The sequence below is a fragment of the Eumetopias jubatus genome, unplaced genomic scaffold, assembly GCF_037043125.1.
Source record: "Eumetopias jubatus isolate StellerSeaLion01/CBP00866 unplaced genomic scaffold, mEumJub1_p1.0 scaffold_10, whole genome shotgun sequence".
In the NCBI taxonomy this organism is placed as follows: domain Eukaryota; kingdom Metazoa; phylum Chordata; class Mammalia; order Carnivora; family Otariidae; genus Eumetopias; species Eumetopias jubatus.
The window spans coordinates 3,815,757-3,836,612 of NW_028274816.1; the positions used below are offsets into that span (position 1 = coordinate 3,815,757).

A 20,856-nucleotide genomic window follows, 5' to 3' on the forward strand; every position below is an offset into this window, starting at 1 on the left:
AGGGAGGCTACCGTCGCCGAATCGCGCGGGGGTCGGGGGGAGGGAGAGCAGTAGCTATCCGCGGCTGGGGTCCACCCGCTGGGGCTTCCTCCCACCCGGGTGGCCAGCTTCTTCATTCAGCCAAGGTTGGCTAAAACAAGAATGCCCTCCTCCCATCCCTTCACCCACTGGTTCCCGGCACCTGGCACAAAGTAAGGCCCTCAGATACGGTTCACTTGTTGAACTGAATTCATCAATTATAATTGAGCGACCGGTAGTGCCAGGCACTGCACGTTATGTGGCTGTCCTACCCGCGGTGGAACCAAGATCCATGGGGGGAGGGCTACAACCAGCAGGAAATAAATCAGAGAATTTCAGATAGTGAATAAGTGCTTTGAAGAAAGTAAAATGGAGGAATGGTGTAAGGGGGTGCTGGATGGGAGTGTTGGGAAGGTTACCATGTTAGGTAGGAGATGGAGGAAGGCTCTAAGACTTGGGTTTGTTCCCAAAGCTTTTTTCTTTCTGAGGCCTTTTGGGTCATTCTGCCAGTAGTGGTTCCATGACAAGAGTGGAGGTGTGGAGGAGGGTCCTGACAATTCCTGCCTTTAGGCCCCTCACTGAAACCTTGATTGGCCACCACAGTTTGTTCTCTGGGGATGCACTCACCCCCAGTGGGTAGTCAAAATCTTGAGCCTTTGGGGCCTTGGTAGGAAAACTGTGGTGCTTTCTTTCTGGCTGGCTGGGATCTTGGCTTTAGTTTGTAGTTGCATGTAAAAGTGCCCGCATCCCCAGGAGTGATTTCTCTCTTCCTACAACCAGGGTGACTGGGTGTGTGTAAGAGCTACCTCTGTAAGACACCAGTTCTAACCTGAGTGGAATTGAGGAGGCCGAGTCAAGAGTGGCAATGTAAAAAAAAAAAAAAAAAAAGGCAAATACTCCTAAGATTTGTAATATCTTTTTTTTTAAAGATTTTATTTGTTTATTAGAGAGTGAGCGAGAGAAGCAGCATGAGAGGGGAGAGGGTCAGAGGGAGAAGCAGGCTCCCAGCTGAGCCGGGAGCCCAATGTGGGACTCGATCCCAGGACTCCAGGACCATGACCTGAGCTGAAGACAGTTGCTTAACCGACTGAGCCACCCAGGCGCCCAGATTTGTAATATCTGATGAAACAACTGCTTGCTTAAGATAGTTCTAGCCCAGAATGCGGGTGGGGGAGGGTTCCTTGATCTTGTTCTCAGAGGCTCTAGACTGGGTGACTCTGGGGCAAGTTGATCACTTAGTGTCCCTTGAACACATGGGAGGAAGCAGTGGTGGGATGCCCAGTTCTCCAGGCTGAAAATAGTGAGCTGAACAAGTCAGAGTCCAGGGTCTCCCTCTGACTCCTTGCAGGGCTAAGTTTAAGGTTTGGCCCACAGAAGTCTGGCTTGGTTTCTGTGCTTCGCTGGCCTGAGGTGGGCCAGGCACCGAAAACATGAGTTTTGCCACTCTGCTCCTTGTGGCTCTCTGGCCGACTGGAGTTGCCTGTCCTTGAGACAATAGTCTCCCTGTTAAAACAAAGCTGAGATTAAATTGTTCTCGGCTTATCACTTTACAGCTAATTCCTCTGGTTTCAGAGCTGGTAAGGGCTCCAGGAATTGCCTCTATCTACCTTTTGCTAAATAGCGGCTTGGGTGTGGGCTCCATGAAGTATGAGGATGATTAGGACAGAAAGGTGTCCGTCTTTGTCTTCAGGAGGCTGACTGCCCTCCTGTTCTCTGGATCTGAGCCTCTCCCCCACCAGTTCTTCAAGGACTGGTGGGATTTTTTAGCAGGCAGAGAAAAATGTGAGAGAATTCCACGTGGGAGCTGTGAGCAAAGATGGAAGGTTGGGAAGTTCTGGGCATTTGGGGCATGGATTGGTGCTATTTGAAGAGCACCATGGCAGGGGGATAGGGGTGATAAATGAGACAGAAAAATGAGACAGCCCACTCCAGGTGGGCTGGAGTCTTGGGTGCCGGGCTCAGGACTTTTCTGGTGGAGGGTGGGGGTTTTGGTGTGAAGTGGGGAACCATGAAGGTTTTCCAGCCCAGGGTATGGTTCCATGATTGAGGTGGACAAATTTCTTGGTCATTTAAGCTGGAAACACCCTGTGATTTCTGGGACAGACACCCCACATTCCCGTGGCTTACTCTGGAGTAAGTTGAGTTTTCTGTGCACCTGCTTTCTGGTGCTTTCATTCAAGCTCCTCCCTTCTCGTTTTATTCTCACTTTGTCCCCGTCTAGGTGCTGGAGACATAGCTCAGCCAAGCCAGCATAGCCTCACTTAAACCTTTCATTTTGGGAGACAGCCTCTCTCTACTTTGCTAGCTTACACAGTGCCCCTTCTGAGAGAGCCATATTTTCCCAGTCATTTTTTTTTCTTTTTTTGGCTTGGCTGTGCACAGCGTCATTTTTTTTCTACCTCTGTTTTGAAATGCAATGATCAAAACTGGACTGATGTTATAAAGGGTTTGATTGGGTAGAGATGGGATGGGTAAGGATTTGTAGGGTGACTTGGGGTGAATCTCATCCTCTCTGGACTTGGGTTTCCCTAGTCTATAAAAGGAGAGAGGTGGCTTGGTGGGCCCAGAGATTCCCCACCCCCCACAACCCCTGCCCTGACTTTTGTACTGTCTTGTCCATCTGAAGGTGTCCTGGCCTTTGTGTTGCCTTTTGGTTCTGGTGTTTGACTTTGAGGTGGCTTGCCGGGTGAGCCCCGTCCTTCCTTCTGTGATAGGAGTGGAAAATGCTCAGGAAAGCCTGAAGGAGGGAGGAGTAGTTGGCTAAGTGGGTGTGAACGGGTTCATTCTCCTCCCGTGCAGTCTGTGTGCTCTCAGGGAGGCCCTATTTCTCGCTGACAGCAGCTCCAAGCTCCAAGGGGGAGAAATGATTAGCTTTTCAGATCCTGGTGTTCACTGGGAGCAGCACTTAAAAATAAGCTGAAATTAGGAGTTTTGAAAAGATCTGTCAGTTCTTCCTCAACCTACTTCTTTTTTTCTTTATTGCAGGAGGGGAGGAAGTTGACACAAGTAGAGACACAGGAGTGGCTTTACTTCTATTTGTAAAGTACACACAGTTGGGGCAAAACATTCATAAATAGAGGGAAAAACTGATGATGACTGTTAACATCAGTTTGTACTGCATCTACACCGGTAAAAATGGAAGGTGCTAGATAGAACCTGGTTATAGTTAGCTGAGAACTAAGATCGGCAACCCTGGCTGTTCCAAGCACAGGTGGTGAAATCTCACTGGTCATTTTCTTTATTTTTTAAAGATTTTATTTATTTATTTGAGAGAGAGAGAGAGAATGAGAGATAGAAAGCACTAGAGGGAAGAGGGTCAGAGGGAGAAGCAGACTCCCTGCTGAGCAGGAATCCCGATGCGGGACTCGATCCCGGGACTCCAGGATCATGACCTGAGCCGAAGGCAGTTGCTTAACCAACTGAGCCACCCAGGCGCCCCTGGTCATTTTCTTTATAGAGTTTAGATGCTACTTTAAAATGAATTTGTAGTGTGGGCTTCTAATAGAAGAAACCCTCCACCACCCACCCCTGCCCAGGTCACCATGGACCTGCATCCTGGGCTTTGCTTTACGTGCTGTGGGCCTCAGAGAAGTCTCTCAGAGCACCTTGGCCTCAGTTTATGCCTCTGCAAAATGGGGCCAACTTATTTCTTCTAAAGACTAGTTTGAGATGTTAGTTATGATGCTTTGAAAACAGCTAGAAACCAGTTAGAACTCTTAAAGAGTCCTTTTCTAAAACTAATGAGAGTTGCTTGAGGAGAAGCGCCACGGGATGCCCTTTCCTTGCCTTCATGCTGAGCCTCTCTGGGTCTGGGAATGCATTCTGCAGGGTTGGCTCTGTCTTGCCTGGGCCTTAGCCTTGCCGTCATGAATTATCCTATTTGGAGCTCATCAGCTTTACTTCCTGCTTCTGCCCTGTGAGTCTCAGTTTCTACGGGTGACCCTCCCACAGACCCTCGGAGTTCAGGGTATTTCCCATCCCATGTGGACCTTGGTGGGACCTTGGGTACCCAGACCCAAGAAAAGAGATGCACAGTGTTACCAGACTTCTTGTCAGCAGGCCCTGAATTGGTTGAGCAGTGTAGTGAGCGGGCATGGGAAATGAACATCCAGAGCTCTGTTCCAGGATATAACTGCCCTACCAACACCCCGCCACCACCACGTCACATGAAATGACAGGAGCCATCCCTTGCTCAAGAAAGCCTTGAGCCTGTTAGAATCATCCTTGGGCCCTCAACCCTCCTAGTGATGTTGGACCTGTGAACTGGGAAGGACAATGATAGTCTTTTTCCTTCTCCTTGGTAACACCCTCAGAAATATGCCATCCTTGAACCTGAGGGCCTATTCCCTGATCCCTACTTAAGCTGAATGGTGTGGAAGGAGTTCCTCTGGGTAGGATCTTATCTCACTGCCCCAGAGGGAAGTAGCTCTGGGTGGAATGTATGCAAGTGGATTATCTAGATGTGCTCTAGGATACTGTGGGAGGAAACTGGGATGCTACCTGCTGACCTGACAGGTTCCTGGGGGCTGGGCTGAGGCAAGGTCACCATTGGGTGTGCCTACCAGGCCTGGATGAGTCACTCTGGGCAGGAGTCTGTCCCTCGCTCCTTGGTATTTCCCATCTCGTGTGGACCTTGAGTACCTAGAGATAGGAATCTGCCCAGAACAGTCTCCTCTATATGGGGGCCTGTGGCTGGGCAGGCTGGTCTGCTGCCCACAAGGGAGCAAGTCCTCCCCGCCCCCCCAAGCTCATCCATCACAGCAAAATGTCAGGAGTCTGTGGGCACCCAGACTCAAGAAAGGAGATGCTCAGTGTTCCCAGGCTTCTTGTCAGCAGGCCTTGAATTTGGTTGAGCAGTGCAGGGGGCGGGCATGGGAAAGGAACATCCAGGCCTCTGTTCCAGGCATTTTCTCTCCCTGCATTGGGCTGGCTGAGGGCCCGCAGCTGTGTGTTGGTTCCTGGCCCTCGACTGTGACAGATTTTATCCATCCCAAAGAATGGACTGTGCCCATACCATAGAAATTACCTGTATTCCGCTGGCCAGGCCTAGGGGGCTGTGACAGTTCACAGGCTGACAGAGGGACCTGTGCGCGGAGCCCAGTCCGGGGCCAAGGGGTGGGTGGGTCCTGCCCCTTTGCACACTGTGGCCTGGCCCCTCCTCCACAACCCCCCTCCTGCCTCCTGCCCCTGGGGTGAGCCCTGGGGCCACATGCCTCACAGTCTGTCTCCAGGGCCCTGCTCTCACCCCTGTCCTAGCCCTGGAGCAGAGGGTGGTGCCACCCATATGCCTTGGCCCTCAGGACACTTAAGCTGCTTTTCCCATGCACCCTGGGACCTCTTTTCATACTGACCAGCCCTGAAGAGCTCTGCAGAAGGGACACAGGGAATTAAAAGGCCTCTTCCCCCCATAAGCTTTTGGAGACTTATCAAGCCCTGTTTATGAAGGTCCAGGGCCATTTCTGAGACACCCTCAGCCCGCTCTGTCCCCAACTCCATGCCTTCTTGCTCCAGAGCAGCCAGATATATGGGAGGGTCTTACGGGTGGCAGGGAAGGATCAGGAAAACTGGTTTGCCGGCTACTTTCGGCCCTTAAGGTCACTGTGTTTTACTTAAGGTGTATATTACTGATTTTGAAAAGGGAAAGTTTTCTAAAGGTGCTTTTATTCCCACATTGTGGGAAATGGAGAAAAGACAAGGGTCAAAACCATAGAAAACAGGGAGGCAAGCCCTAAGAGACACTTAACTCTAGGAAACAAACTGAGGGTTGCTGGAGGGGAATGAGGTAACTGGGGGATGGGCATGAAGGAGGGCACTTGATGGAATGTGCACTGGGTGTTATATGCAACTGATGAATCACTAAATTCTACCCTTGAAACTAATAGTACACTATATGTTAACTAAATTGAATTTAAATAAAAAATTAAAAAAAAACATAGAATAGTATTTTTAAAACTTGAATTTAGCATGCCCTTGAGGAAAGGGCAGCTGGAGATGGGAAGCTGGCCAGGCCTTGTACCCAGGCCACCCCTCGGTCCCGCCACCTCCTTGCCCCACAGCCTTCTTAACTCTACCCATGACCCTCTTGACCTTGTCCTTGGTCGGGCTTTGTAAGATGATGATGTGCGTTCCTAGTGTTTGTCTCGGGGAATCCTCCAGCCACCCTGGGAGGTCCTTGAACCTGCTGCTGATTGTTACTCTTCTGGTGGCAAATTATGGACTTATCAGGGAGCTCTGTGGAATCCCCACATTTCCAGATCCCCACAAACCTCCATCCAAAGTGCATTTTCTCCGCGGCAGCAGGGAGTCCCTTAGTCACTCCCCCACCCCCCAACACCCCCACTCCCCAGCGTTGAGGTTGGCAGGTGTCTGAGTCCCTCTGGGACCTCCTTCCAGTGCTGAACACATTGCTCAGGCAGTGGCCACGAATTTGTTCTGCAGCCACTCTTTTTCCATCTCCGGTGAATTTTTTTTTTTTTTTAAGTGAAAATCAGCCCACATTCTTTATTCTGCAAAGCCAGGTTGCAAGGGAACAAGCCTAGAGGTCCCCACTGATGGGGGTCTTCTGGAGGGGCAGGGGGCCGTGGTGCCCCTGCCGTTTATTTAGGCTGTTGAGGCGTAACCGTGCTTGGGGGTGAGTTGTGGGAGCCTCTCCTTGACGTTTGGGGGCCTCTGCTACTGACCCCTGCCTCCCACCACTTTTGCCCCAAGGTCCTCTTTTTAGGCATCCCCCTCACGCCCCGGTTGACTGGTGACCATGGACCTGCAGCTGCTTCAGGGTGCTGTGGTAGCCCAGGAGAGCTCTTTAGCCTTCTCAGAAAGTGGGGGACGCTGAGCATAGTGGCTGAGAAGTCATCTTGGAGTCTGGCTTCAAATCCCCGTACTTGTATTTATCAATTATGTGATCTCTCTTAGCCTTTTGAAACCTCATTTTCCTCATTTTCCTCATTTGTAAAATGAAATTAATACTAGTTCTTCATGGGGTAGTGGTTAAGGTTAAATGGGGCAAGCCATGTCAAGGGCTTGACACTATGCCTGACACCTGGTAAGGCTCAAAATAGGAGTGTTTATTAATATCCTGTGGGGGCATTGCTTGGCCTCTGGAATCCAGGATCTGAGAGTCTCCAAGTAACTAACCACCTGTTGCCTTCTCTCTGCCCAGGGTATCAAAAAACCATTCACTGAGGTCATCCGTGCCAACATCGGGGACGCCCAGGCCATGGGACAGCAGCCAATAACCTTCCTCCGACAGGTAAGCTGGCCCTCAGGAGCAGAGCCTGCCGGGAGAGCAGGAACTGGAGGCTGCTAGGGCCAGCCAGCTCCTCTCATCCCTGCTTCCTCCCCTGTCCAGTGCCCTCGGGACACAGCAGGCACCAGAACCTCACAGGGAGGTGCCATTAAAGTAGCAGCCCCCTCCAGTGCCTGACGTCGCCCGGGTCTCTCCCTCAGCCTCCTGCCCTTCCAAAGCTGTCTAGAATGCCTAGATTCATTGTGGGGTTACTCTTGTGTCCGAGGCTCCCAGGGATGCCCTTCCCTAGTCATGGTCTCTGATACCGAGTTTGGAGCTTGGGTCAATAAGCACATCAGAGGCAGCCTGAAGAGGTAGAGGCCCAGTGGGCTGGGAGGTGGTATGTGGGGGTGCGGGTACTTTGATCCCAGGTGAGACACCCCGAGTTTGAGTGTTGACTGCCACTTACCATCTGGGTGGCTTTGAGCAAGTACAGATCACCAGAGCCTGCCTTGGAGGACAGCTGGGGGCCCCAGAGCAACGTGCGGGTACTTTGATCCCAGGTGAGACACCCCGAGTTTGAGTGTTGACTGCCACTTACCATCTGGGTGGCTTTGAGCAAGTACAGATCACCAGAGCCTGCCTTGGAGGACAGCTGGGGGCCCCAGAGCAACGCTGAGCATGAAGTGCCCACCCCTGGCCCAGCAGGAGAGTGTGGGGTTGGAGGCCACTGTCAGCTGCTCCTCTCCTGGCTGCCTCGCTGCTGTGACCCATCCTGCTCCGGGGGTCTGCAGGAGGCGGGTTTTATGCTCCAGCGTGAGCACCAGCCACAAGGATGCTGCATGGGCTGAAACTGGGGCATTGGTGGGCTGGAGGGGAAAAAACAGGGTGGGAAAATGCCATAGGGCTGCCTGAACAGAGGCTAGGACCAGCTGTGGCGAAAGCTGTTTTGCAGAGAATTGGAGCAAAATACGGCGCTTACGTGGTTAAGGTTCGCAGGCTTGGGCAAGCAGGGCAGCTGAGCACCGAAGGCCCCGGACCCTGCCCTACTCTCTGGGTGGGGGGGTGTGGGGACCTTACTTAGCTCAGGGAGTTCACACGGGGTCTGGGGGAAAGAACCGAGGCTGGCACTGACCTGAGGAACGTCCATTGGGCCTCCCCTCCCATGGCCGCTGCTGCTGACCTCAGGCGCTCACCAGCTGCCTGGGCCCAGGATGGGGAAATGGATCGGACCAAACAGAGCAGCTTTGCCAGCGAGGCGGAGGCAGCAGGAGGCTGGAGGGCCCTGGCTATCCTAGAATCACGCAGCTCTGGAGGAAAGAGGCCAGGGGAAAGAGCCCCTGCCTGGGGCTCTGGGCAGGAATGTTGCCTCAGCCTTCCCTGGCTGGCTGACATGTTCCCAAATCCAATGCTGCCTCTGGCTGCGGCAAACCCAGCTTCTACCTGGTGCTGGCATCCTGCAGCCTTCACGCTTGTCGCATCTTCACAAGTGCCTGTGGGAGGAGAGCAGAGGGTAGGCTGGGTCACTACCCATTGCACCAGTGAAGAAAAGCGAGGCTCCAAGAGCCAGCTCCCACCTGTAGTCACCCAGCCGGTGTCAAGAGCCACGAGCCCTTATGTCCCCTCCGTGCTCTTGGCACAGTTCCTAAGCTACCAGCTTAGACTTGCCCTGTGAGCTGGGGTTTACAGGCACTTCTGCAAACATTTCCTTGCTTAATCCTCTTAATTTGTGAGGTTAGGGTGATTTTCTCTGTTACAGAGATGGGAAAGCTGACCGGGCTTTCAGTTCTGGCCAGGAAAGGAGATGATGGTGAGAAAAGGGGCAGGGGGTTGAGGGCATGCAGGAGGACACGCAGTCTGTGAGTTAGGGGTCTGTGCTTTCAGTTGGGGTTCACCTGCTTGCTCAGCCCTGGCCCCGGCTCAGGAGCCCCCTGGATCTTGTGGCCTTGGGTGTGTGAACTGCTGTCCTCTTTGGAAGAGTTGGGGCCAAGGACTGAGGGGTAGGCTCCTTCTGTTCCCTGCTCCTCTTCTGGCAGACCCCCTTTGGGTCCCAAGCCCAGGTCATGATGTAGTCCACCTTTCAGCATCTCTCCTGCTGCAAAGAGGCCAGCATGCTCCTCCCCATGCACCTCCAAGCTCCCCCAGGCTGGAGCCCTTGTACAGAGGCATGCACATCCCAAAGTTGTCATCTTCACAGGGTCAATGCTTAGGGTCCTTGTGCCCGCCCCTCCTGGCGCTCTGGGGTGGGGGGTGCTGGGAGCCCAGCTCGCGCCTCTGTTCCCCCAGGTGATGGCACTCTGCACCTACCCAAACCTGTTGGACAGCCCCAGCTTCCCAGAAGATGCGAAGAAACGAGCTCGGCGGATCCTACAGGCTTGTGGCGGGAACAGCCTGGGTGAGGCCCCCCAACTAGCCAGGTCCCAGAGGGCATGAAGTGGGTTCCGAGGGCATGTGTTCTGAGCATGGGCCTGGGCCCTGGCCCCGAATGGAGAGTTATTCATGTGAGTGAGTGTGTGAATGTGTATGGCATGGTGACACACAGAGTAATGAAAAGTAGTCTTCCTCTTCCTGTCTGCCCTGTTCAGCTGCTGTTAGCTGGGCAGTGAGGTAAATGCCATCTTTTTGAGGACCAGGGCACTTCAGTTGCGAGAGCCTACATTGGCCTGGAGTTTGACTTTACACCTGGGAGCCAGCTTGAGTAACTGACCCTCTGTCAGAACAGAGGGTTGGTTTTTTTTTTTTTTTTTTTTAAGATTTACTTATTTTAGAGAGAGAGCAGGAGGAGGGAGAGAATCCTCAAGCCAACTCCCTGCTAAGTGCAGAGCCTGATGAGGGGCTCGATCCCAGGACCCCGAGATCATGACCTGAGCTGAAATTAAGAGTCAGATGCTGGGGCGCCTGGGTGGCTCAGTCGTTAAGAGTCTGCCTTCAGCTGAGGTCATGATCCCGGGGTCCTGCGATCAAGCCCCGCATCGGGCTCGTTTCTCCGCGGGAAGCCTGCTTCTCCCTCTCCCACTCCCCCTGCTTGTGTTCCTTCTCTCGCTGTGTCTCTGTCAAATAAATAAAATCTTAAAAAAAAAAAAAAGAATCAGAGGCTTACCTTGAGTCACCCAGGCGCCCCTTAGAGCAGAGGGTTTAACCCAGGGATGGGCCTCAGTGACAGGCCAGGTGAAGTGCGGTGCGAGGCTTTGTCCAGCCTTCTTGCCTGTCTGTCACCCCCACGGCAAGAAGTGGCAGGCAGTTCCTGGGGAAGGGGAGTGCTGTGAGATGCTTGTGAACCCCAGTTGGTGGCTTCCTTCCTTCTGACCGTGCTGTCTGCCCTCATCCCTTGTGTTCCCACCACCCCGGCCTTTGGCCTCTTTGCTGGAAGCCCACGCCCAGCCATCTGCCTCCTTATGGAGGGAGCACTCCATGGAGGGAGGCCCTGGAATTTGGCCCCCGTAGATGTGAAAATGATATTCTCTCTCCCTTTGCTGCTGAGATGTCTCTGGGCCTCTGGCTCTTTTCTCATCTCCTGTTCTTTGTTCTGTTTACTTTTGCCCCATTCCTTTGCCCCACGCCTACACAGGGGATCCAGCTTTCCTCACCCCAGGAAAAATAGTTGTCTTAGAGTTTTTTAGGACACGTGCCTGAATGTTTTGGAACGTGGGAGAGTGATTCTTGCGGCTTCTCAGCAGAGGATCAGCTACCTTTGGCCTCTCTGCCATACCCCAGCCCCTCCCCTTCCTTTTTCTGCTTTTTCCCTTTAATGAGAGCCCTGTGCTTACTACCTTCCTTGCTGTGGTTGCTCCACCAGCCCTCTGTCCGAGTCTGGTCACTGTCCTTCAGGGTGTCCCTCTCAGGAAGGGGCCAGCTCCCCCTTGCTTTCCTGCCCGCCAGACTGGGGAAGGTGTGGGCCAGCACCTTGTGTGGCAAGGCCGAAACCACAAGCTGGCAGAGAACAACCTGACAGCCCAAACGCCCAGGCTGCAGGCTCCTCTGTTCCTGCGCCCTCTGCCCAGCTCACAGGACAAACGCGCTTCTCAAAGACCCCGTGGCCATGGGCCTAAGATTCCTGGAAGCTGCAAGGAGAGGCGGGGGAGGGAGTATTGGCCTTCTGCATACCTGATGTGAATGTCTGGGGAAGTGGGAGGGGTTCTTTGTTCCCCGTAGGAAGTTTTCACCAAGTTTTTGCAACTCTTGTCAGCCAGGGCTGTGGGGAAGAGTTTGGGAGGCCACGTTCATGTGAGTCCCCTCTTGCGGTGTTGTAGCAAGAGGAAAGTTGGCCTGTGGGGTTTTGGGGACCTGCACTGAGTTCTGTCTGAGGACCCTATGAGGATAGATTAGGTGGGTACTCCCTGAGCCTCTCTCCTCCTTGAACTAGGAAGTACTCTACTCACCTCCTGGGCTTTTGAAGGAGGTTGACGTATGTGCTAAAGCCCCTTGTCAGGTGTGGAGAAGTGCTGTCCCTGGGGATCACCACCAGTCCCTGCCCATGGCAGGGGGTAGGGCAGTGTCATCCTGGGGGTGGTGCTCTGTTAACTAAGCCTACCAGCCCATAGAAGTAAGGGGAATGGAAAATGTCAGTATGCTCAGGGCGACCCCGACCCAGGTTGGGATTATTAAGTATGTAAACAAGGTCTTAGAGCTCATCTGGATGTGTTTTTTTTATCGCGCCCTTTAAAATTACTTTTTTTTAAAAAAGATTTATTTATTTATATGAGAAAGAGCATGCACAAGTAGGGGGAGGGGGAAGGGTGAGAGAGACTCTCATGCAGACTCCCTGCTGAGCGCAGAGCCTTCAGACCTGGGCCTCAGTTGAGATCATGACCTGAGCCAAAATCAGGAGTTGGATGCTCAACCAACTGAGCCACCCAGGTGCCCCTAAAATTATTTCTTACTGGAGTTTCCTTATTTTCTGTTTGATGAGTAATTCAGTTCTCAGGTTGTATCTTGGATCTTACATAAGATTAAGGTGGAATCTGGACATCCAGGGAGGTGCAGGTCCTTATGTAGCCCTCCCGGAGCGCTGCTCCAGGCTCTGAGGGACACTGGTGAACCAGGCAATGGAATTTCCATGCTCAAAAAGTTCACGGTCAGATTTGGGAGAAACAAACATTAAAAAGAACTCACACAAAAAATAATCTCTAGTTTTCATGAGTTCTTGGAGAAAAAGCAGAGAGCTATGGGGCTTTAAGTAACCAGGAATTCTAAGGTAGAGGAGGGGTTTAAGGAGCAAATATGATTCAAATTCAAGTGGACGGTGAGTAATAGAGAACCTACAAATGCATGCCAAACAGAAGAAATGGTGTGTGCAAATGCCCTGAGGTTTGAGAACTGAGTGTGATCAAGTGAAGAGGTCTGGATGGGGTGGTATGTGATGGGGCTGGGAAGTTTGGCAGTGGTGATGATGCTGGTTTGTAGGCCATGGGAGGCAGGTTGCCTTCAGTCTGAAGGCAGTGGGTCCTAAGCAGGGCTGTAGTGGGGTGGGGCCAGGCAGGAGGATAGGTTGCTCTAGCAGAGATGCACAGAAGAAATAGGTAATGGCCCCTGCTCTCAAGGAACTTACAGTCAACATGGGGAGGCAGGGGCACCTGGGTGGCTCAGTTGGTTAAGCGACTGCCTTCGGCTCAGGTCATGATCGTGGAGTCCCGGGATCGAGTCCCACATTGGGCTCCTTGCTCAGCAGGGGGTCTGCTTCTCCCTCTGACCCTCTTCCCTCTTGTGCTCTCTCTCTCTCATTCTCTCCCTCTCAAATAAATACAATCTTAAAAAAAAAACATGAGGCAGGCTTCATGTGTATACAATAAATAACTGGAGAAATTGCATGTCATGGGAGAGGCTGGGCGTGGGGCAGTAGCTTTATGACAGCCCCCCTAGAGAGAGACGATTTGAACTTTGAAAGACCAGTGTGGTTTGGAGCGTAACAGAAAAGCTGAAGGAAAGGGTGGAAAGTCAGTGGCCTGCAGGGGCGGGGAGCTTGCCAAGGGGTGAAGACCTGGGAACTCAGGAAGTGGATGAGCTAGAGGCAGGAGAAAGGGGAGGCTTGGCTGGTGTGGGAATGGACAGGCCCCATGGAGTGGAGGGGCAGGCATTGAGAGAAGGCACAGGGAAAGGTTTCTGAGATTGGGAGCTCAGAAATAATCAGGTCAGTCACTCCATAGAGGAAGGATTCTCTAATACCAGCATTTGTACCTCCCCACTGTTACAATTTATAAAATATTTCAAATGCATTAGAATACCCCAAGTAATGTAACAAAAGACCTGGAACCCACCACCTGGATTTGATACATGTTCATGTTTGCCACTGGAACCTTAAGAGAACTGGCCTAGGCTCCCCTTGCTTCCCTCCCCATCCTATGGCTGGCCAGAGGGGAAAGGTGAGTCCAGTGATGCACAGACACTGAGGCAGAGCCTGGCTGGCCACTTGAGTAGAGCCTCACGTGAAGTGCCCCCAGGGTGCAGGACCTGGACTGACTGATACTCACTGACGCCCAGAGAAGCCCCATCCTGCCTCCTGGTGGTGGGTTTGCAGTAGTCTTAGAAGGAATAGGCTGTTTCTCTTTAAATGTGTTCTAAAACTCAAACGGTGTAAAAGGACATAGAGTGAAAAGTCCGCCTCCCACTTCTGAGCCCCAGCCTCCCCTTCACTTCTCCAGGGAATTCAGTTCACCAGTTTGGGACTCCTACCAGATTCTGTGCATGTCCAAGTACCTATTCTCAAATTCTTTATAAGAAACAGTGGCCTGATGTTAAAAAACTTATGTTCTTTATTGAGGCATTAACAAACCTATAATAAAATGAACAAATATTAATGTACAGCTCGAATAGTTTTTGCACATGCACACACCTGCGTAACCCTCACCCGGATCAAGACATGGAACATTTCCAGGGCTGCAGAAGGCTCTTGCTATTCCTCTGTGGTACCATGTGTAGGCAGTGGTGATAAAGACATAGCAAGCCTAGCAGTAGTGATTTATACGTTGTAGAATGTGTACGAATCCCAGGAGGGTGGATAAAAGAGGTATGGGCACATATGCCTGATTGGAAGCCAGGGCCTGGAATAATGCTTGACTTCTAACTTCTCTGTGAATATTGAAAGCATGAATGGATCGGTGGGTGGATGGGCAGGTGGACGAATGGAGAGATAGCAGATGAGTGGACGGATGGATGAGCGGGTGGGTGGATGAAGCCCGGATAGGTGGTTAAGCAGCTTGCCACGATTCCACAGCCTAGAGTAGTGGGAGTTGGGTCCTGTCTAAGACCTCCCTCACGCCCCCCCCCACCCCAGGTAATTCTGTGGCTGTCACCAACCCCATAGAGCCAGTCATCCTGCCTCCAGTCACTTGTCTTTCTTGCTGTCTTACAGGGTCTTACAGCGCTAGCCAGGGCGTCAATTGCATCCGTGAAGATGTGGCTGCCTACATCACCAGGAGAGACGGCGGCGTGCCTGCAGACCCCGACAACATTTATCTGACCACAGGAGCCAGTGACGGCATTTCTGTACGTGGGAGGGTGGCTCGTTAGGCAGTGCTTACCCACATGAAGAATAGCCTTGCACATTAGGGCCAAGGATGTGAGCCTGCCAGCAGGGAGACAGGCCTGCTAGGAGGGGCTGGCTCTCTGCGGGTCCCCGCTATCTCCCGCAGCCTTGGTTTCCCCCCAGAGTGCACACCTGTGGGTCCAGCTGGAGAGGAGTCATGGGCACTCGAGCCTGCCTGTCTTTCTCCTGGCATTGGCCTTTCTCTCACTTAGTTCATACTGGTGTTCCTCCTCTGCCAGGTGCTGTACCAGGTGCTGGGGAGACTGTGGGAACCAAACAAGCCTGGCCCCTGCTTACACCCTAGTGCTGGACCAGACAAGCATTAATATCACATAAATAAATGTCCTACCACTAGCACTCAGTTTCTCTTCTGGGTGAAGAGGACAAAGTGCCGTGGGAGGAGCAGCGGGGGTGGGGGTGGTTGTGGGGAGCAGAAAGGTTTCCTCGCAAAGGATGGCTGAGCAGAGATCTGGAGGATATGTAGGCATGAACAGGGGAGTTAGGGGACAGAGTGTGTTCTGAACAGAAGGTCAACATGTGAGAGGCTGTGAGCCGGAAAGCGGCTGTGTGTTTGCAGAAGGAGAGTCAGAGTGAATGAGTACATGTAGCAAGGGCCAGTTTCCAGCAGTGGGCTAGGGAGGCAACTGGGGCCTGAGTCCTACGGGGCCTTAGTGGCCATGCTGAGGATTTAGGTCATTGTCCTAAGAACAATGTCCACTGAAGGATTTGAAGGTGGGGGGAGTGACAGACGGATCAGGGATTTATGTTAAGATTTAACTTTGGCAGGGAAGGAGCATAATGGATGTGAGCAAGTGTTTAGGAGATGAGGAAAGAGGTGGCTTGGGCTGGGGGTCAGCTGTGGACGGGGTGAAGAGGGGCTGGTATCAAAGTGTGCTTAGCAGAAGGGCTCTGAAGTCCTGGGTCTGAGGGACCTGTGCTCATCCATTCCCATGGAGCATGCTCCTTCCTGTGCCTAATCAGTGCTGGGGACTTCAATTCATTCATTTTCCCTTCTCAGGGAGTGTGTGCTGACTCTTCCTTTAATGGGGTTATCTTCGTCTTATGACCTCCAAGGCTCTTGTTTCTAATGTTTGTTGAGTGCTTTAATCCTTTCCCAAAGCCTTTCAGATGCATTCAGCTCTTACTGGAGCCCATGACGAAACAGGCCCAGTAACCTTAAACCTTAACCTTTGGGATTCTAGTGTTGGGGCTCAGGTCTCCAACCATCGAATCTTCCACTGTGTTCTGCTGTCAAGGCCTCTCTTCATTCCCAGAGAAGCCCACATACAGGCCAAGGTCCTAGAGCAGCAGAGGGAGGTGTCCTCAAGATTTAGTGAAAAGAATCAAGTTGGGGCGCCTGGGTGGCTCAGTTGGTTAAGCGACTGCCTTCAGCTCAGGTCATGATCCTGGAGTCCCGGGATCGAGTCCCACATCGGGCTCCCTGCTCAGCAGAGAGTCTGCTTCTGCCTCTGACCCTTCCCCCTTTCATGTGCGCTCTCTCATTCTCTCTCTCAAATAAATAAAATCTTTAAAAAAAAAGAAAAAGGAATCAAGTTGTTGAGCTTCTGAATCCAGGGGCATTCTTGCAGCAAGGAACTAAGCCTGTGTGTAAGGTGGGAACTTCTCCAGAACAGGGTTTGCAATCAGTTATTGCCCCCCCCGACCCCCCCGCTCCCCAGTATCCTCACGGGGTTCCTGTGGCCTGGTTTCTCAGGAGTCCTGCAAACCTTCAGCCGCACAGCGGTGGAAACAACCGGGTTCAAGCGCCACCTGGTGGTGGAAGTTGGGTATTTTATCCTGATTCGACAACCCCTTCCTTGTTCAAGGGTCTGCCCAGCTGTGGGCACCGGTAATTACTAACAAGACAGATTCCTGTCCCTTCTCCCCGCCAGGAAATACAGAATGAGCTTAAGGGCCAAGACAGGGCCAGTTTGTGGATTACTGCTTTAAAAGGCCTCTTTAAAAAGTATAAGCATGGAGTCCTTTAACTACTGTGCTAAGAACTTCAAGGCATTTCATTTTGCTTACTCCTCACGGCAGACCTCGTCTTAAAGACGGGGACAGTGAGGAACGCCTGGGTGGCTCAGTCAGTTAAGCAGCTGCCTTCGGCCCAGGTCATGACCCCAGGGTCCTGGGATTCGAGTCCCACATTGGGCTCCTCGCTCAGCAGGGAGCCTGCTTCTCCCTCTCTCTCCCTCTGCTTGTGCTCTCTCTGTCAAATAAAATCTTTTTTCTTAAAGATTTTATTTATTTATTTGAGAGAGAGAGCACATGAGAGTGGGGAGGGTCAGGGAGAAGCAGACTCCCTGCTGAGCAGGGGGCCCGATGCGGGACTCGATCCTGGGAACTCCAGGGTCATGACCTGACCCAAAGGCAGTCGTTTAACCAACTGAGCCACCCAGGCGCCCTCTGTCAAATAAAATCTTAAAAAAAAAAAAAAAGATGGGGACAGTGAGACTCAGGGAAGTCAAGCAGCTCACAGGGGGCTGCACTGAAGGCGGGCAGTGGGGTGGCTGGTAAAAGGCTGGGGTTGGGGCCTCCTGGGGAGTCTGCCTGGCAGCCCCCAAAGGGTGGAGATTGGCGGTGTCCCTGGAAGCCGTGACTTCTCTGTTGCAGACAATCCTGAAGATCCTGGTGTCTGGGGGTGGCAAGTCCCGGACCGGCGTGATGATCCCCATCCCACAGTACCCCCTCTACTCGGCTGTCATCTCCGAGCTCGATGCCATCCAGGTGAACTATTACCTAGATGAGGAGAACTGCTGGGCCCTAAATGTGAACGAGCTCCGGCGGGCCGTGCAGGAGGCCAAAGACCACTGTGACCCCAAGGTGCTGTGTATCATCAATCCTGGGAACCCCACAGGTCTGTGCTTCGCTTTTTTTTTTTTTTTAAGATTTTATTTATTTATTTGACAAAAAGAGACACAGTGAGAGAGGGAACACAAGCAGGGGGAGTGGGAGAGGGAGAAGCAGGCTTCCCGCGGAGCAGGGAGCCCGATGCGGGGCTCGATCCCAGGACCCTCGGATCATGGCCTGAGCTGAAGGCAGACGCCCAACGACTGAGCCACCCAGGTGCCCCTGTGCTTCACTTCTTCGCCAGTTTCTTGGGCGGTGGGGGCAGGGCAGCTGGTGTGTACTACACGTCTGGACACTAAAGAGTTAAATAATGCGACATTCTCTTTGCTCCCAGTCTCCCAATCCAATGCCAGATTTGCTAACATAAAGCCATAAAATCTGCCACCAGCCAGGCCAGCTTAGGTGAACAAATGCAGGCTTTTTTTTTTTCTTGGACAGGGTTGTATTATTATTAAAACCAGTTGTTTTTTTTTCATGTTCTTGCATTCGCAAAGAATCTCCTTGAGGTTATTTACACACAACCTGCCACCATGAATCATAGGCCTCATTTTACCTTTACTCCGAGTTGTTTTGCTGAACCAGTTATCAGAATGCTGGTGTGTGCATTTTTTCCTTTGACACAGCGTTACTTGTGTACTTTGAGACCTGAGGAGGAAATGCCTTGTTAAAAACAACAGCAAACAAACTGAAAAACCCTGTTTCCAGAAGTTGAAAAGCACTATTTTTACATATTTTTCTTATAAAAAAATGCACAGCCTTCCCTGTTTTGATCTTTCTGGGCCACTGGCTTCATTTGCCCCCAGTGCTATTTGGATGCCGAACAAGGGCTCCTCTCTCCTCCTTTGTTGAGATAAATGGGTCAGGGCCAAAATGAGTTGGAGTTGATTGTGGAATCTGCTTCTTTGGAACATCAAATGATGCTTCAATCAGCTGAAAGCAGCACTTGAATTCCTGAGTGCAGAAATGGGTGCGGCGGCTGTAACACTCATTTATGTACATCAGCTCCCTGGAGGTAGGGATGCAGAGTCTAACCAGAACGAAGTAGGAAAATGACTGCAGCTGGGTTCTCAAACCCGGTTGCACATTAGAATCACAAAGGGAGCTTTTAAAAATGCTAAAGACAGGGCTGCATGCCAGAATCTCTGGGGATCGGGCCCAGGCATCAATATTCCCTGCACTGAGGATGAGAACCACCACCCTAGGACATTGGTTCTCCGACTTTACTTGTTAAAAAACAAACTGCTGGACCCCACTCCAAGGTACTCTGATGTAATTAGGTTGGGGGCGGCGCGGCTTGAGAATTTGTTTTTCTAATGAGCTCCCAGGTGATGTTGATGCTCCTGGTCCCAGCTTGGAGTAGTAGCAGGTGCTATATCTTGGGAAATACTCTGTATGCCTAGTTTCTGTTAGAGGGCTGGTAACTTCTTAGCCAGACATTTACGTATATCTTTTCACCTGGCTGTCTGGGAAGAAATATTCGCATCAAAGACTTGACTATTTTAGGTAAAGGGATCGTGTGAGTGTATATTAATATGAGTAATTTTTAAAGAGTAACTGTATGAGTGGCAGAAGCTGGTTTTGCTTTCTGGGGTCTGAATGTGTGAAGTATCAGTCAGCTCTTGGAAGATGGGGGATGGAAAATAGAAACCTACCTGTGATGGCCATGTATCTTGTCTGGACCACACACTGTGACCACTTTGGCTGAAAGGTGTCAAGATGGATTGGGATAATAAGCCAGGACTCTCTGAGTTTTAAGACAGAAACCCAGCTAAAGGCTGAAGAGGTTGGGTCCTAGAACTGTAAAGTCCAGGGGTAAAGCAGCACACCTGAGTCAGCATCATTGTCCTAGGAACCTTGATCCCTTTCCCAGGTCTTGGTTGGAGTCCTCAGGAAGGCTTTGTCCTTGGCGTGACCTTCAGCAGCTCCAGCCATGGCCTGCCCGCTGAGCAACCTCAGCAGAGAGCCTCGCCCATACTTTTAACAAAAATTCCAGGCCAGACTCTCTTTGGCCCAAGTTGGGTCACCTGCCCATCCCTGAACCAGTCAAATCAAGATTCTGGTCAGGTGTGTGTCCCTTGCCCCTGCTGGAGCTCAAAAAGAGGCAATTCTCCGTAGAACAGCTGGGCTCTGTTACTCAAAGAAGGGAAGGACCCTGAGCAGGCTCAAGTGACAGATTTTCTCTTTCGGTTGTGGGAAATTTCCTCTGGCCCAGCCTGTGGTGAGAGGCCTGGAAGACCCCTCTCCAGCCTTCTGTGTCGAAGTCATCCCTTCTGTGAGGTGGTCTCGTGTCTCCCCCTGCTGGGCACAGCTGTGCCCTGGTCCCTTTGACACCACCCACCGCATGTGTCTATCCATTCGCAGGCTCTGAGGCATATTCTGAGTGACTTGCAGGCACTGGAGAGAAACAAGCTCTGTCCTTGTCTTCAGGTTTGCGCTGCACACCTCAGTGGAATTATTTGCATATAGTGGGTCCACTCCCTCTGCTGAGCGGCAGGCTTTCTGAGGCCCTGGTCCTGACTTAGTTCCTCTTTGCACTCCCCTTGGCATTATGTGCACATGGTTTTGATATTCTTGCTGCTCAGATCTTTGACTGCATTCTAACAGGATAGTTAGTGGGATCAGAGGCAAGCCCAGTAGGGTTTGCAGGCAGGCTCAGCCTCCTGGGTAGCCACAACCTGTCAGTCTGTGGGAAAGTGGCTGGTTCCTTGTAGAATCGAGGACTGCCATCCTTCCAGAATCCCAGAACCCTGAGCTTCAAAGGAAGCCTGGTTTGGCGCTTTCTTGGCAAGAGAAAAGTTGGACCTTCAGTAAAGGAATTGGTTCATTGCTTAGATAGTTCAAGGCTGAGATTCTGGTTGAATCATACAGTGCTTTTGTGAGACATAGCTAATTTTTTTCCAGACATAACATATGTGTATATATGTATAAATATAACATATATTTCCATAACACACTCTATGTATACATTATTTATGTATACATGACCCTTAGGGATCACCCTCCCTAGTTGCTGTGCCTGATAGGGTGTAGTCAACCTCTAGGGACCCTCAAGTGTTGGCCCCATCTGTCTGACTCATTTAAGCCATGTACATGGAGGGAGAAGTGTCTCACACTCAACTTTCTTGTTACTCTTATGAGAGGGGTGTATGTCTGTCCTTGTCTTCAGGTTTGCGCTGCATCAAGATACATATGTATACATAAATAATGTGCATAGATAGACACACATACACACGTAGTT

At 51.6% G+C, this 20,856-nt stretch overlaps 1 protein-coding gene across 1 annotated transcript in view; it reads left to right on the plus strand.

Moving 5' to 3' along the window:
* The window catches only part of GPT2 (glutamic--pyruvic transaminase 2), a 32,690-nt gene that overhangs the window by 303 nt on the left and 11,531 nt on the right, over positions 1-20,856 (plus strand). Inside the window, exons 2-5 of the mRNA XM_028091258.2 lie at positions 7,178-7,267; positions 9,530-9,638; positions 14,592-14,725; positions 17,382-17,625. Coding sequence (XP_027947059.1) covers positions 7,178-7,267; positions 9,530-9,638; positions 14,592-14,725; positions 17,382-17,625 — 577 coding nt within the window. The remainder of the gene's footprint in view (positions 1-7,177; positions 7,268-9,529; positions 9,639-14,591; positions 14,726-17,381; positions 17,626-20,856) is intronic.